The 14543-nt window shown below is 51.7% G+C and overlaps 1 protein-coding gene across 1 annotated transcript in view; it reads left to right on the forward strand.

Moving 5' to 3' along the window:
• The first annotated feature begins 320 nt into the window (after positions 1-320).
• Positions 321-14543, forward strand: part of LOC147097552 (uncharacterized) — a 111102-nt gene continuing 96879 nt past the window's right edge. Inside the window, exons 1-3 of the mRNA XM_085971402.1 lie at positions 321-415; positions 1293-1412; positions 13978-14052. Of these exons, the coding sequence (XP_085827528.1) occupies positions 328-415; positions 1293-1412; positions 13978-14052 (283 nt within the window). The 5' untranslated portion in view covers positions 321-327. The remainder of the gene's footprint in view (positions 416-1292; positions 1413-13977; positions 14053-14543) is intronic.

Genomic DNA, 14543 nt, shown 5'->3' on the forward strand with positions numbered 1-14543 from the left:
ACTTTCACTCATGGGCTCCTACCGACAGTGAATATCTACAAACCCAAAGAGATCTGTATCAAAGCCCTCGGTCTGAGAGCATGTTTAGGGCAGGAATGCCTGACAGACTCCTCAAGGTCCTCAGTTCAGGGCATTGCCATTTAAACCCATCATCTAAAACCAGAAGTGCTAAAATATCCTGGTGTCCATCAGGCACAACCTATAGTTGTGGTTTATCTGAGAAACACTGCAAGCGCAGCAAGAGGAACTGAGTGAGAATAAAAGTCCCATTTCTCTAACAGCCTCTCACACGTTCTTCAAAGACAAGAAGTTGTTCCAGCTGATAACATGGAGCTAGACAATTATCAAAATATCAACGATTTTCATTCTGATCAACTAAGAGGAGACAGAGGAAAACAGGAAGAGTTGAAGCCAGGTACACATCAGTGATCTGATCATTATTGTAGTTTATTCAGTTTGATTTAATTAGCTCGAATTTATTAACACCTTCAGATCAATTAACAACAGTGAAAAGGTCATTTCTCGTTGGTTGAGAGAACCTGTTGTCAGGAAATTCCACTACTTCAGAAAACTGATGGGTTTTAGATCTGAACAGTGAAATAAAGCAGTGGGGTCAGAAACCCCCCCGTGACCATCCCTTTAACTGATGGTGTTGTTAACACACAGTGAAATAAAGCAGTGGGGTCAGAAACCCCCCCGTGACCATCCCTTTAACTGATGGTGTTGTTAACACACAGTGAAATAAAGCAGTGGGGTCAGAAACCCCCCGTGACCATCCCTTTAACTGATGGTGTTGTTAACACACAGTGAAATAAAGCAGTGGGGTCAGAAACCCCCCGTGACCATCCCTTTAACTGATGGTGTTGTTGGCTCACACTGAAATCTGTGAGGAAGGTGATGATGTAAAGATGCTGGATGAGGGATGGTGAAATGTTGAAGAAATGATGAGGACAGAGGGGTGAGATGAACGAATGGTCTTTATTCCTTGTAGCCTGCAGATTACCTGAGTAAATGATATTTTGTGCCTGTTGTTTGTAACTGTCCATAACTTGCATCACTTCAGTTCCCGGCCCAGTTTAGATCTCTAACCTGCTGTTGATGAATGTTCTTGAATTGAAGAAATGTGTGTTCGAGAGGCCCAATGGTGCAAAGTTTCAAACATTCCAGTGTTGACAACAACACTCGGCTCCTCTGCCTCTTCTCCAGGTCCAAATGAGAAAAGGTTTGGAGCCTTTTTCACAAGATGGTTCCCTCTAATCCTTTCAGTGATGACTTTCACTTACACTTTGCAGAACGTGGTGTCCGATCAGCAGAGCCTGTCCGAGGAAAACGGTCACCTCTGGTCATCTACATTCTCCTGGGTCTCTCCATCCTGCTGTCTGTAGTGATTCTTGGCACTGCAGTTATATTGTGTAAGTTTTGTGATATTTTAAATAATGGAACTTATTGTTCTTCTGCAATGTTAGTTAACAAAGCTAATTCAGGGCTGTGCAGCAATTAGCATGCATTAATAATGTAGGTAATATTAATTCAGCAGTGGGACTGAGGAACAATAACTCTTAAGGTGATCCTAGCCGACATTATCGGGACAGGACAGTTAGCAATCCCGTATCACGAGTATAAACTCTCTAATCGAACAGGGAATTTGGACTGACACTTGGAGGGGGTGATTGTCGTGTCTCTAGTGCCGGGGCCAGTAGTGGGAGCAGAATAACACAGTGCTGGCAGCCCTTGCAGTATTTCCCAGCGTTGTGCTCTGTCACAATCTGGCCGTCCAACTTTAGCTCTCTGCTGACTTTGAGAAGGTAGAGGGTGGCCATTGATGGCAGCCATGTGACCATCTGGGCAGCACCTGTCCCTCCTCACCCGGTGCCACTCCCCAAGCTCAATAGATGCATCCTCCATCATGGTGCTTGGGAGGCTGAGCAGATCTCGGGGTGCTGTGAGATCCTGTCATCTTCTGACCCTCTGGCAGTGCTGACATGTTCTTCCAGGTGAACAATAACAGAAAGGGAGCAAATGTGTGAATGCTTGTATCCTTCAAACAGAGCTTGCCTTGTAATACAGAGCCGGGCGGACAGGGGCAGATGGGATTTATTGCAAAGAATTGTGAGGAAGTGCATCATCCTGGTGAATCTACACTGTACGCTCGCTATGGCCTTAATGTCCTTTCAATAATGGGATGTAAAATAAACCCAGATCCCCAGCTCTGCCCGAACCATTGCCTTGTACAGATTCATCACTTCTTGTTTTTCTTCAGTACGCCCCTCATTATACATCTCAAGAAGTTATTGGTCATCAAGGGATTGTATTTGAACCCCCGGGTCTCTCTCTTCATTCACAACCTTTCACTGTCTTTCCGTTGCATGTATATTCCCATTCCTTGTCATTTCCATCCCAAACTAGGAACAGCAGTAGCCCATTCCTCCCCTCGAGCCTGTTCCGTCATTCTGTGAGAGCATGGATCCCAATTCCATCCCCCTGCCTTTGCGCCACACCCCTTAAAACCCTTGGCTAGCAGAAATCTAATCGATCTCAGGTGTACAATGATTAATTGAGCTAGTATCTAGTACTTTTTGTGGGAGGGAGTTCCACACTTCTATCACCGTTTCTATGGATTAGTGTTTCCTTACTCCTCCCCTGAATGGTCTGGCTCTGATTTTAAGTGAATTGTGAATGTGTGCTGCACTCCTTCTAAATCCTTTCTAAGTTGTGGTGCCCAGACTGTTCACTGTACTCCTGATGTGGTCTAACCAGGGCTTTGTATCGCGGCAGCAATACGTCCTCCCCTTTATGCTCCAGCCCCCTCATTATAAAGGCGAGCATTCCATCGTCTTTTTGATAATTTTTTGTAACTGACCACTACAATTTCGTGATCGGTGTACACGGGCCCCTAAATCACTTTGGACCCCCACTGTTCCGAGCTTTTCACCATTTAATAAGTGATGTGCCTGATGCGCTATCAATTACTCATAAAAGACTGAGAGTTAGAAGAGTAACCAAAGGCTTTTATTAACAACAGAATGGAGGTCTGCCTCGCGTGGTCGACCGGTCCATGATACTAAGGGCTGGGGAGCAGTCACCTTTATACGAGGACCTGTGGGAGGAGTCAGCCGAGGCATGTCCAGGCATGTACACAGTGGAATACAAACAGGACAAACAGGAATACAAACAGTGGTTTACCACATTCACCCCTTGTTTAAAATTGAGTCCGGCGGGGTGAAGTGTATTAAAAGTTAGTGTATTGGAGTCTCTCCGGAGGTCTTGTCTGCCGCTGTGATCTGCGTGGCGACGGCAGGGGTAGTGAAGTTTCCGGCGTCGAGTCCAGCGTAGGCTGTGGCACAGGCGTGTCGTCCTCGTAGATGTCGAGCGGGTCGCGGGGCCCAGGCCTGCCGTCTGCTGGGGCTGGATATCGGATCGTGGGGGGGGGGGTGGTAGTGGGTAGTGGGTTACTGCGGCCCCCGAGGGTGCAAGGTCTCTTATGGAGACTGTGTCCTCCCGCCCGTCCGGGTATGCGATGTAAGCATACTGGGGGTTGGCGTGGAGGAGGTCGACCCTCTCGACCAGGGGGTCCGTTTTATGGGTCCTCACGTGTCTTCTCAGTAGGACCAGCCCTGGGGACGTCAGCCATGGCGGTAGCGATGTCCCCGATGTGGACTTCCTTGGGAAGACAAACATTTTCTCATGAGGGGTGGCGTTAGTGGCAGTGCAGAGCAGTGACCGAATAGAGTGGAGCGCATCGGGGAGCACATCCTGCCAGCGGGAGGTTGGAAGGCCCCTAGACTTTAAGGCTAGCAGGACGGCCTTCCAAACTGTCGCATTTTCTCTTTCCACCTGTCCGTTCCCCCGGGGGTTGTAACTGGTGGTCCTGCTTGTGGCAATACCCCTAGTTAGCAGGTACTGACGGAGTTCGTCGCTCATAAACGATGAGCCCCGGTCGCTATGGATATAGCTGGGGAAGCCGAACAGGGTGAAGAGGTTGTTCAGACATTTAATGACCGTGGCACTGGTCATGTCCGGGCAGGGGAAGGCGAACGGGAAACGGGAGTACTCATCAATAATATTGAGGAAGTACACATTGCGGTCGGAGGAGGGGAGAGGCCCTTTAAAATCGACGCTCAGGCGCTCGAAGGGGCGAGTGGCTTTTATCAGGTGGGCCCTGTCTGGTCTATAAAAGTGCGGTTTGCACTCAGCGCAGACTTGGCAGTTCCTGGTCATGGTCCTGACCTCCTCAATAGAGTAAGGCAGGTTGCGGGCCTTGATGAAGTGGAAGAACCTGGTGACCCCCGGGTGGCAGAGGTCATTGTGGAGGGCCCGCAGTCTATCGATCTGCGCGCTGGCGCAGGTGCCACGCGATAGCGCATCCGGGGGTTCATTTAGCTTCCCGGGCCGGTACAAGATCTCGTAGTTGTAGGTGGAAAGTTCGATTCTCCACCTCAAGATCTTGTCATTTTTGATTTTGCCCCTCTGCTTGTTGTTAAACATAAAAGCAACTGAACGCTGGTCAGTGAGCAGGGTAAATCGTTTTCCGGCCAGGTAGTGCCTCCAATGACGCACAGCCTCCACAATCGCCTGGGCCTCCTTCTCAACAGCGGAGTGTCTGGTCTCCGGGCCTTGGAGGGTTCGTGAAAAGAAGGCCACGGGTCTCCCCGCCTGATTGAGGGTAGCGGCCAGGGCAAAGTCAGACGCGTCGCTTTCCACCTGGAAGGGGATGGATTCGTCCACTGCATGCATGGTGGCTTTGGCAATGTTCTCCTTGATACGGTGGAAGGCTAAGCGGGCCTCTGCCGTCAAGGGAAAAGAGGTGGACTTGATCAGCGGACGGGCCTTGTCCGCTTAGTAGGGGACCCACTGGGCGTAATAGGAGAAAAACCCTAGGCACCTCTTCAGGGCCTTGAGGCAGTGGGGCAGTGGAAGTTCCATAAGGGGACGCATCCGGTCGGGGTCGGGGCCGATGACTCCGTGTTCCACAGCACAGCCAAGGATAGCGAGGCGGTTTGTGCGGAATATGCACTTCTCCTTGTTATATGTCAGGTTTAGGAGTTGGGCGGTGCGGAGGAATTTTTCGAGGTTTGCGTCATGGTCCTGCAAGTCACGGCCGCAGATGGTCACATTGTCCAGATATGGGAAAGTGGCCTGCAACGCATTTTGATCTACCATCCGGTCCATCTCCCTTTGGAAGACGGAGACCCCGTTGGTGACGCCAAAGGGAACCCTAAGGAAGTGATAGAGGCGGCCGTTTGCCTCAAAGGCAGTGTACTGGCGGTCCTCAGGGCGGATGGGGAGCTGGTGGTACGCTGATTTCAGGTCAATGGTCGAGAAGACGCGGTACTGCGTGATCTGGTTGACCATATCAGCTATACGGGGGAGTGGGTAGGCGTCCAGCAGGGTGTAGCGATTTATTGTCTGGCTGTAGTCGATGACCAGGCGCTGCTTCTCGCCGGTCTTAACGACCACAACCTGGGCTCGCCAGGGGCTGGTGCTGCCCTCAATAATCCCTTCTTTCAGGAGCCGCTCCACTTCGGTTTTAATGAAAACCCTGTCCCCGGCACTGTATCGCCTGCTCTTTGTGGCGATGGGCTTACAGTCGGGGGTGAGGTTAGCAAACAGTTGGGGGGGGTGACTCTGAGTGTGGAGAGGTTGCACCTGGTGCGCGGCGGGCAGTTTGGAAGCTGCTGGCTGCGGACTGTGAGTGGGGGTAGGGGTCCACCGTACGCCATCGTAACACTTTTAAGGTGGCACTGAAAATCTAACCCCAGCAGGACGGCAGCGCAGAGGTCAGGCAGGACCAGAAGTTTAAAATGATCGTACACGGTCCCGTCTACTACGAGTGTCACCACGCAGTAGCCGCCGATGTCCGCCGACTGGGACTCGGAGGCCATAGAAATCCGCTGTTGCGCAGGCAGGACTGGGAGAGAGCAACGCCGCACCGTGTCGGGGTGGATGAAGCTCTCTGTGCTCCCAGAGTCAAAAAGGCAGATTGTATCGTGACCATTTACCTTAATGTCCATTGTGGAACTGGCCAGTTGGTGCGGTCTCGCTTGGTCCAGTGTAACGGATGCCAGCGTAGGGGTCGGTGTGTCGCTGCGGGTATCAGATGAGGCGGTGTCGGGGGCCTGCTGCGTCCCGGCTGTCGTCCAAGATGGCGGCGTCCATGATCCCCATGTGGCTGGAGGCGTCCAAAATGGCTGCTGTACCGGTGATTTGCACATGGCCGGGGAGGTCCAAGATGGCGGCCCGCATGGCCCACACGCGGCGCTGCTGGGGTTCGGGGTGGCTTTGGCCCTGCAGACGCTAGCGTAGTGTCCCTTCTTCCCGCAGCCCGAGCAGATCGCGTTTTTCGCCGGGCAGCGCGCTCTGGGGTGTTTTGCCTGGCCACAGAAGTAGCATTTCTGGCCTTGGGGCACTGCTGTCTGGCCTTGGGACACTGCTGCGGTAGTTGGGCCGTTGTTGGGGTGTGGCTGGGGTGGCACGGCGCTATGAGGCGGTCCTACCGTGTCCCAGGCTGTCATTCCCCGCGGCGTCCACGGTGCAGAGGAGTAGGCATCCATGCCCTGGTAGGCTGCATCCAACGATAGTGCGAGTTCAGAGGCCTTGTTGAGGTCGAGGTTACTCTGCTCCAACAGTCGCTGTCGGGTGTAATTGGATCTGTGGCCCGCTACAAAAGCGTCCCGGATAAGTTCCTCTGTGTACACGGCGGCCTTTACATCCTTACAACCACAGGCCCGGCCAAGCACAGACAGTGCCTGAAGGTATTCCACGGTCGATTCCCCAGGTTGTTGTTTACGACTCCCCAGGAGGTGCCTGGCGTACACTTCGTTCACTGGGCGCGTGTACTGGTCCTTGAGGAGCTTGATAGCATCCGCGTACGAGGTCGCGTCTTGGATGACCGAGTACACTCGGTGGTTCACTTTGGAGGTCAGGACATCCAGTTTGTCCTCGTCCGATTTGATTGCTTCGGAGGCGGTCAGGAATTTTTCAAAACACTTAAGCCAGTGAGTAAACTTGGTGGATGAGTCCGCCTCCCGATGATCTAAGTCCAGGCATGCTGGTGTGAGGATCTTCTCCATTATAAAAATGTTGTTAATAAAATTGATGCGCTATCAATTACTCATAAAAGACTGAGACTTAGAAGAGTAACTAAAGGCTTTTATTAACAACAGAATGGAGGTCTGCCTCGCGTGGTCGACCGGTCCATGATACTAAGGGCTGGGGAGCAGTCACCTTTATACTAGGACCTGTGGGAGGAGTCAGCCGAGGCATGTCCAGGCATGTACACAGTGGAATACAAACAGGACAAACAGGAATACAAACAGTGGTTTACCACAGTGCCTCAATAATTCCGAGACTCGATGTTAGCGAAACAAAACAAGGCTTTTATTAACTTAGAAAGTAACACGTAAGAGAGAGAGGTATCTTCCTTCTGGAGACTGAGGCCAGACTGAGCTAGCTTACAAAAGGGGCCAGGTATGGGCGGAGCCCTACACACACAGCACATTCCAGCACATTCCAATAAACAATACAATGAGGACTGGGGGAGGGGAAATGACACTGAAACCGACCACAGTCACAGGCAGTGATGAATGGAATATTTCATCACATTCACCCCTTCTATAGATTTAGTCTGTTCGGGGGTTTGATAGTCCTCTGCGACCGACGTGGCTGTTGTGGTGCCGCGGGTGTCGGCTGGGTGTCCCCGGTAATCTCCTGGGTCTCTGCCGGGGGTGCCGCCAGGGTTGTTGAAGGGGTAGTTGGTGGGGGTGCCGTTGGTCGATGTTCTTCCGGGGGTGATGAAAGAGTAGTGGGTGGGTAAGAGTTGCTGTGATCGTTGTTGCTGCTATTGCCGTGGTTGTTGTCGATGCCGGCTGGGGCGACGTCTTTTATGGACACGGTGTCCTCCCTTCCGTCGGCGTGCCGGACATATGTGTATTGGGGGTTGGCGTGGAGTAGGTGTACTGGCTCCACGAGAGGGTCCGTCTTGTGGCCCCTCTCATGCCTTCGCACGAGTACCGGACCTGGGGTGGAGAGCCATGACGGCATGGATATGCCTGAGGTGGATTTCCGGGGAAAGACAAACATTCGTTCATGAGGCGTGGCATTAGTGGCCGTACACAATAGCGACCGTATCGAATGTAGCACATCCGAGAGGACTTCCTGCCAGCAGGAGATAGGGAGGCCCTTGGTCCTTAGAGCTAGAGTGACTGCTTTCCATACTGTCCCGTTCTCTCGCTCCACTTGGCCATTACCCCGGGGGTTGTAGCTGGTGGTACGGCTCGTGGCGATCCCCTTGGACAGCATGTACTGGCGTAGCTCTTCACTCATGAAGGACGCCCCCCTATCCGTATGGATGTAGCTCGGCATACCGAACAGGCAGAACAGGCTGTTGAGGCATTTAATGACCGTGGCGCTGGTCATGTCTGGGCAGGGGAAGGCGAATGGGAACCGGGAGTATTCGTCCACAATGTTCAGGAAGTAAACATTGCGGTCGACGGACGGGAGGGGGCCCTTGAAATCTAAGCTGAGCCGCTCAAAGGGCCGTGTAGCTTTGATTAAGTGGGCTCTATCTGGGCGGTAGAACCGAGGCTTGCACTCAGCGCAAGTGCGGCAGTTCCTGGTCAGAGACCGAACTTCCTCAATCGAGTAGGGTAAGTTACGGGACTTTATGAAGTGGAACAGCCGCGTGACCCCTGGGTGGCAGAGGTCGTTGTGGAGGGTCTGTAGCCGATCCCCAGTGGCGCTGGCACACATCCCTCGTGAGAGAACGTCAGGGGATTTGTTAAGGGCCCCTGGCCGGTAAATGATGTCGTACTCGAAGGTGGAGAGCTCGATCCGCCACCTAAGAATCTTATCAATTTTAATCTTCCCCCTCTGTTTATTATTGAACATAAACGCTACCGACCGCTGGTCGGTAAGTAGGGTGAAGCGTTTGCCGGCTAGGTAGTGGCGCCAGTGGCGCACTGCCTCCATGATGGCTTGGGCCTCCTTTTCCACGGAGGAGTGTCTGATCTCGGGCCCTTGGAGGGTCCTCGAGAAGAAAGCTATGGGCCGCCCTGCCTGGTTGAGGGTGGCCGCCAAGGCGAAGTCAGACGCATCACTTTCCACTTGAAATGGAGTGTTCTCGTCCACTGCCTGTAGCGTGGCCCGCTCAATATCCTGCTTAATGCTTTTGAAGGCGGCGTGGGCCTCAGCAGAGAGCGGAAAAGAGGATGCTTTCAAGAGGGGGCGGGCTTTGTCGGAGTAGTTGGGGACCCATTGGGAATAATAAGAAAATAACCCCAGGCACCTTTTCAGGGCTTTGGGAGTGTTGGGCAGGGGCAGCTCCCGTAGGGGGCGCAATCGGTCAGGGTCTGGTCCGATTTCCCCATTCTCCACCACGCTGCCTAGTATGCAGAGGCGCGTGGTGTTGAAAACGCACTTGTCCTCGTTGTAGGTGAGGTTGAGTTTTTGTGCGGTTTCCAGGAACGTCTCGAGGTTCGAGTCGTGATCCTGCTGATTGTGGCCGCAGATGGTGACGTTGTCGAGGTAGGGGAAGGTTGCCTGCAAGTGGTGGTCATCGACCATGCGGTCCATCTCCCTCTGAAAAACCGAGACCCCATTCGTCACCCCAAAGGGGACTCTGAGGAATTGGTAGAGGCGTCCGTTCGCCTCGAAGGCGGTGTACGGGCGGTCCTCTGGTCTGATAGGGAGCTGGTGGTACGCTGACTTGAGGTCGATGGTGGAGAACACCCGGTATTGGGCGATTTGGTTCACCATTTCTGATATGCGGGGTAGCGGGTAGGCGTCTAGTTGGGTGTACCTGTTGATCGTTTGACTATAGTCGATCACCATCCGTTTCTTCTCGCTACCCCTTACCACTACCACTTGGGCGCGCCACGGGCTGTTGCTGCGTTCAATAATGCGCTCTTTCAGGAGCCTGTCTACCTCGGTCGCGATAAACCGCCTGTCCTCCCAGCTGTACCTCCTGCTTTTGGTCGCTATTGGCCGGCAGTTAGGGGTAAGGTTCGCGAATAGCGAAGGCGGCTTTACCTTCAGGGTAGCCAGACCGCATACTGTGAGGGGCGGCTGGGACCCACCGTACTTGAGCGTGATGCTTTGGTGGTTGCACTGGAAATCCAGGCCCAAGATCACGCTCGCACATAGGTTCTTCATGATTAATACTTTAAAATTATCGTATACAGTTCCGTTAACGCCCAATTGTACCGTGCAGTAACCCAGAATGGTCGATGTCTGGGTTTTATCAGCCATAGAGATGGTACCCTGAGCAGGGACCACCTTTAGGGAGAGTTGCTGTGCCAGTTCAGGGTGGATAAAACTCTCCGTGCTTCCACTGTCAATTAAACATTTAACCCGGCACCCGTTTACCTCGATGTCCACCATTGATTTGGATAGCGGGTGCGGCCTGGTCTGGTCCACTGTGACCGATGCCACTGTAGGGCCCTGATCGATACAAGATGGCATCCACGCTGTCTGCTCATAAGATGGCGGACCCCACGAGGTCGGGCAAGATGGCGTCCAAGATGGCCGCTCCCACGGTGCACACGCGGCGGTGGCGGGTTTTCCGGCGGTTGGTTTTCCGGCGGGGTTCCCTCTGCACACCTTCCCGAAGTGCCCCTTCTTACCGCACTTAAAGCAGGTGGTGCCTTTCGCCAGGCACAGGTTTCTGGTGTGTTTTGGCTGCCCGCAGAAGTAGCAGTTGGGTCCCTGACGCGTCGCGGCTGTCGTAGGGCTTCTGGGGGGAGAGCGGGGCCCCGCCGGTGTCGGGCTGCCGGGCGGGGAAGATGCCTTCCAAGATGGCGGCGTCCTCGGTGCACACGTGGCGGCGTGGACGGCGCGGGCTGAAGAGTAGGCGTCCGAGTTTCTCTGGGCCACATCCAGGGATCGCGCGGTGTCCGCAGCCTGTTTCAGGTCCAACCCCGTTTTTTCCAGCAGTCTTTGCCGGATGTAAGTGGAGCTGAGGCCTGTGATAAAGGCATCGCGAACAAGCTCGTCAGTGTACATTATGGCTTTTACATCTCGGCACTTGCAGTCTTTGCCAAGCATTTTCAGGGTGCTTAGGAACTCCTCCACCGATTCCCCAGGTCGCTGTGCGCGAGTAGCGAGCAGATGCCTAGCATACACCTCATTCGTAGGCTGCTGGTAATGCGCCTTTAAGATGTCGCAGGCGGCCAGGTACGTATCGGCGTCTTGGATGAGGGGGTAAACCCGGTGGCTTACCCAATTCCGCAGAATTCCGAGTCTCATCCTCGCAGCGTCCGTAGCGTCTTTGACGGCTGCAGAATTGTCCAGGAAGAATTCCATACACTCAAACCAGTGTCCGAAGCGTGCTGATGCGTCCGGAGCATGTTGATCCAAATCCAAACGTTCGGGTTTCAGGAGTTGATCCATAGTGTTGAAAAATAAGTTAATAAAATTGATGTGCCTCAATAATTCCGAGACTCGATGTTAGCAAAACAAAACAAGGCTTTTATTAACTTAGAAAGTAACACGTAAGAGAGAGAGGTATCTTCCTTCTGGAGACTGAGGCCAGACTGAGCTAGCTTACAAAAGGGGCCAGGTATGGGCGGAGCCCTACACACACAGCACATTCCAGCACATTCCAATAAACAATACAATGAGGACTGGGGGAGGGGAAATGACACTGAAACCGACCACAGTCACAGGCAGTGATGAATGGAATATTTCATCACAATAAGTACTCGGATGTCTTGTTTTTTGGTCCAAAATGGATGACCTCACACTTACCAGAGTTCATATTCATCTGCCACTGTTATGGGGATCTGGGTTTATTTTGCATCCCATAATTGAAAGGACATGAAGGCCATAGTGGGTGTACAGTGTAGATTCACCAGGATGATGCACTTCCTCGCAGTTGGGATTGCTGTGAATACCCACCGCACGGAAATTATCGCAAGGTGGCAGAGCCTGGCAAACCGCCCATTCCCCAAACTTCAACCATAGCAGCAGGGATAGAAAATTGTTTGCTGGCAGGAAACAAAGGGTTTGGTTTAATAGGCATTACTCAGATTGGAGAAGGGAAGAAGTGGTGTCCCAGGGGCCAGAGCTGTGTCCACTGTTGTTCCTGGTTTAGATGATTTGGAATTTGGCATCACTTAATCTATCAATATCTCTGTGAAATGTTGTGCTCTCACCTGCACCACTCACTATGCCACCAACCTTTGTGTCAGGGGCAAACTTGGATCTATGGCTCTCTATCTTAGTCATTAATATAGTAAACAGTTGAGGCCCCAGCACAGATCCTTGTGGAACATCACTAGTCATTTCCTTCCAATTCAAGTTCATAACCATTATCCCTATTCTCTGTCTTCGACCGCCAAACCAATCTCCTAACCTCTTATGTGGAACCTTATCAAATGCCTTCTTGATGTCCATATAAACGACATCCATAGACATTCCCCTGTCTACTACTTTAGGTACTTCCTCAAAAAATTCAATTAGGTTCGTTAAACATGTCCTACCCTTCACAAGTCCATGCTGGCTCTCTCTAATCAGCTCAAATTTCACTAAATGCTCAGTTACTCAGTCCTTAATTATAGCTTCCAATAAATTCCCCACAACAGATGTTAGACTAACAGCTTTGTAACATCCTGGTTTCTCTCTCTCACCTCTCATCTCACACTTCTCCACATGAAATTGTATCTGCCACCTGTCTGCCCATTTCACTAACCTGTCTGACATCCTGAAGTCTTTTACATTCTACTTCATTCTTTGCAAAACCCTTATTTTGTGCCTTTGGGCATTGTGGGATTGAGCTATGCCAAATTCATAGAAACATAGAAATATAGAAGATAGGAGCAGGAGTAGGCCATTCGGCCCCTCGAGCCTGCTCTGCCATTCAATGCGATCATGGCTGATCATCCAATTTCAGTACCCGGTCCCTGTTTTCTCCCCATACCCCTGGATCCCTTTAGCCTTAACAAATATATCCAACTCCTTCTTGAATATATTTAATGAATTGGCTTCTACTGCCTTCTGTGGTAGAGAATTCCACAGGTTCACCACTCTCTAGGTGAAGAAATTCTTCCTCATTTCTGTCCTAAATGGCCTACCCCGTATCCTTAGACTGTGACCCCTGGTTCTGGACTCCCCGACCATCGGGAACATCCTTCCTGCATCTAGTCTGTCCAGTCCTGTCAGAATTTTATAAGTTTCAATGAGATCCCCTCTCATTCTTCTAAATTCCAGCGAGTACAAGCCCAATCGTCCCAATCTCTCCTCATACGTCATTCCTGCCATCCCAGGTATCAGCCTGGTGAATCTTCGCTGAACTCCTTCCATGGCAAGAACATCCTTCCTCCGATAAGGCGACCAAAACTGCACACAATACTCAAGATGTGGTCTCACCAAGGCCCTGTACAACTGCAGCAAGACATCCTTGTTCCTGTACTCAAACCCTCTCGCTACAAAGGCCAACACACCATTTGCCTTCTTAACCGCCTGCTGCACCTGCATGCTTACCTTCAGCGACTGGTACACGAGGACACCCAGGTCTCGTTGCACTTCCCCTTCTCCCAATATATTGCCATTCAGATAATAATCTGCCTTCCTGTTTTTGCCACCAAAGTGGATAACCTCACATTTATCCACTTCTAAATCATCTAAACCAGGAACAACAGTGGACCCAGCTCTGGCTCCTGGGACACCACTTCTTCCCTTCTCCAATCTGAGTAATGCCCATTAAACTAAAACCTTTGTTTCCTGCCAGCAAACGATTTTCTATCCCTGCTGCTATGGTTGAAGTTTGGGAAATGGGCGGTTTGCCAGGCCCTGCCACCTTGCTATAATTTCTGTGTGGTGGGTAATCACAGCAATCCCAGCAGGGGGTTGGGGGAGGGGTAATTGAGTTTGTGGTGGGAACACAAATGCTGGCCTCACCGTGCAATTTCCTCCATGAGGTACAGTGGAGGCAAATCCAGTCTATGCTAATGTGTGAGAGTCAAAGCCTTGTTTCCATTTCAGTTTCCCAGATGTTCCGTGCAATGAAGACATCAGACGCTGATTTCAAGATGGATCTTTCCCAGTTGAACAGTAATGGTGAGTGTGAAATCCCAATCTGACAGATCTTTGTGTCTCCAATTCAGGGAGTTCTCTAGATTTTTAGACGTTCTGGTTGATCTCTAAACACTCACCCTGAGATCGTCTTGAGCTCCTTCCAGGACTTATTTAGTACAAGGCTCGGGGGCGGGGGTGGTGGGGGTTGGGGGCAGTGGAATTGGAACTCGGGGGTTCAGGAGATTGGGAATCGGGGGTGTTTGATTGGGACTGGGGTTGGTTCTGTATTGGGACTCGGGGGTTCAGGAGGTTGGGAATGGGGGGTGTTTGATTGGGACTGGGGTTGGTTCTGTATTGGGACTCGGGGGTTCAGGAGGTTGGGAATGGGGGGTGTTTGATTGGGACTGGGGTAAGTTCTGTATTGTGACTCAAGGGTTCAGGAGATTGGGAATCGGGGGTGTTTGATTGGGACTGGGGTTAGTTCTGTATTGAGACTTGGGGGTTCTACATATTAAATATGCAAATTAGGGGCC

The sequence above is a fragment of the Somniosus microcephalus genome, chromosome 31, assembly GCF_052327205.1.
Source record: "Somniosus microcephalus isolate GS21.2 chromosome 31, FLI_Smic_1.0, whole genome shotgun sequence".
NCBI lineage: Eukaryota > Metazoa > Chordata > Chondrichthyes > Squaliformes > Somniosidae > Somniosus > Somniosus microcephalus.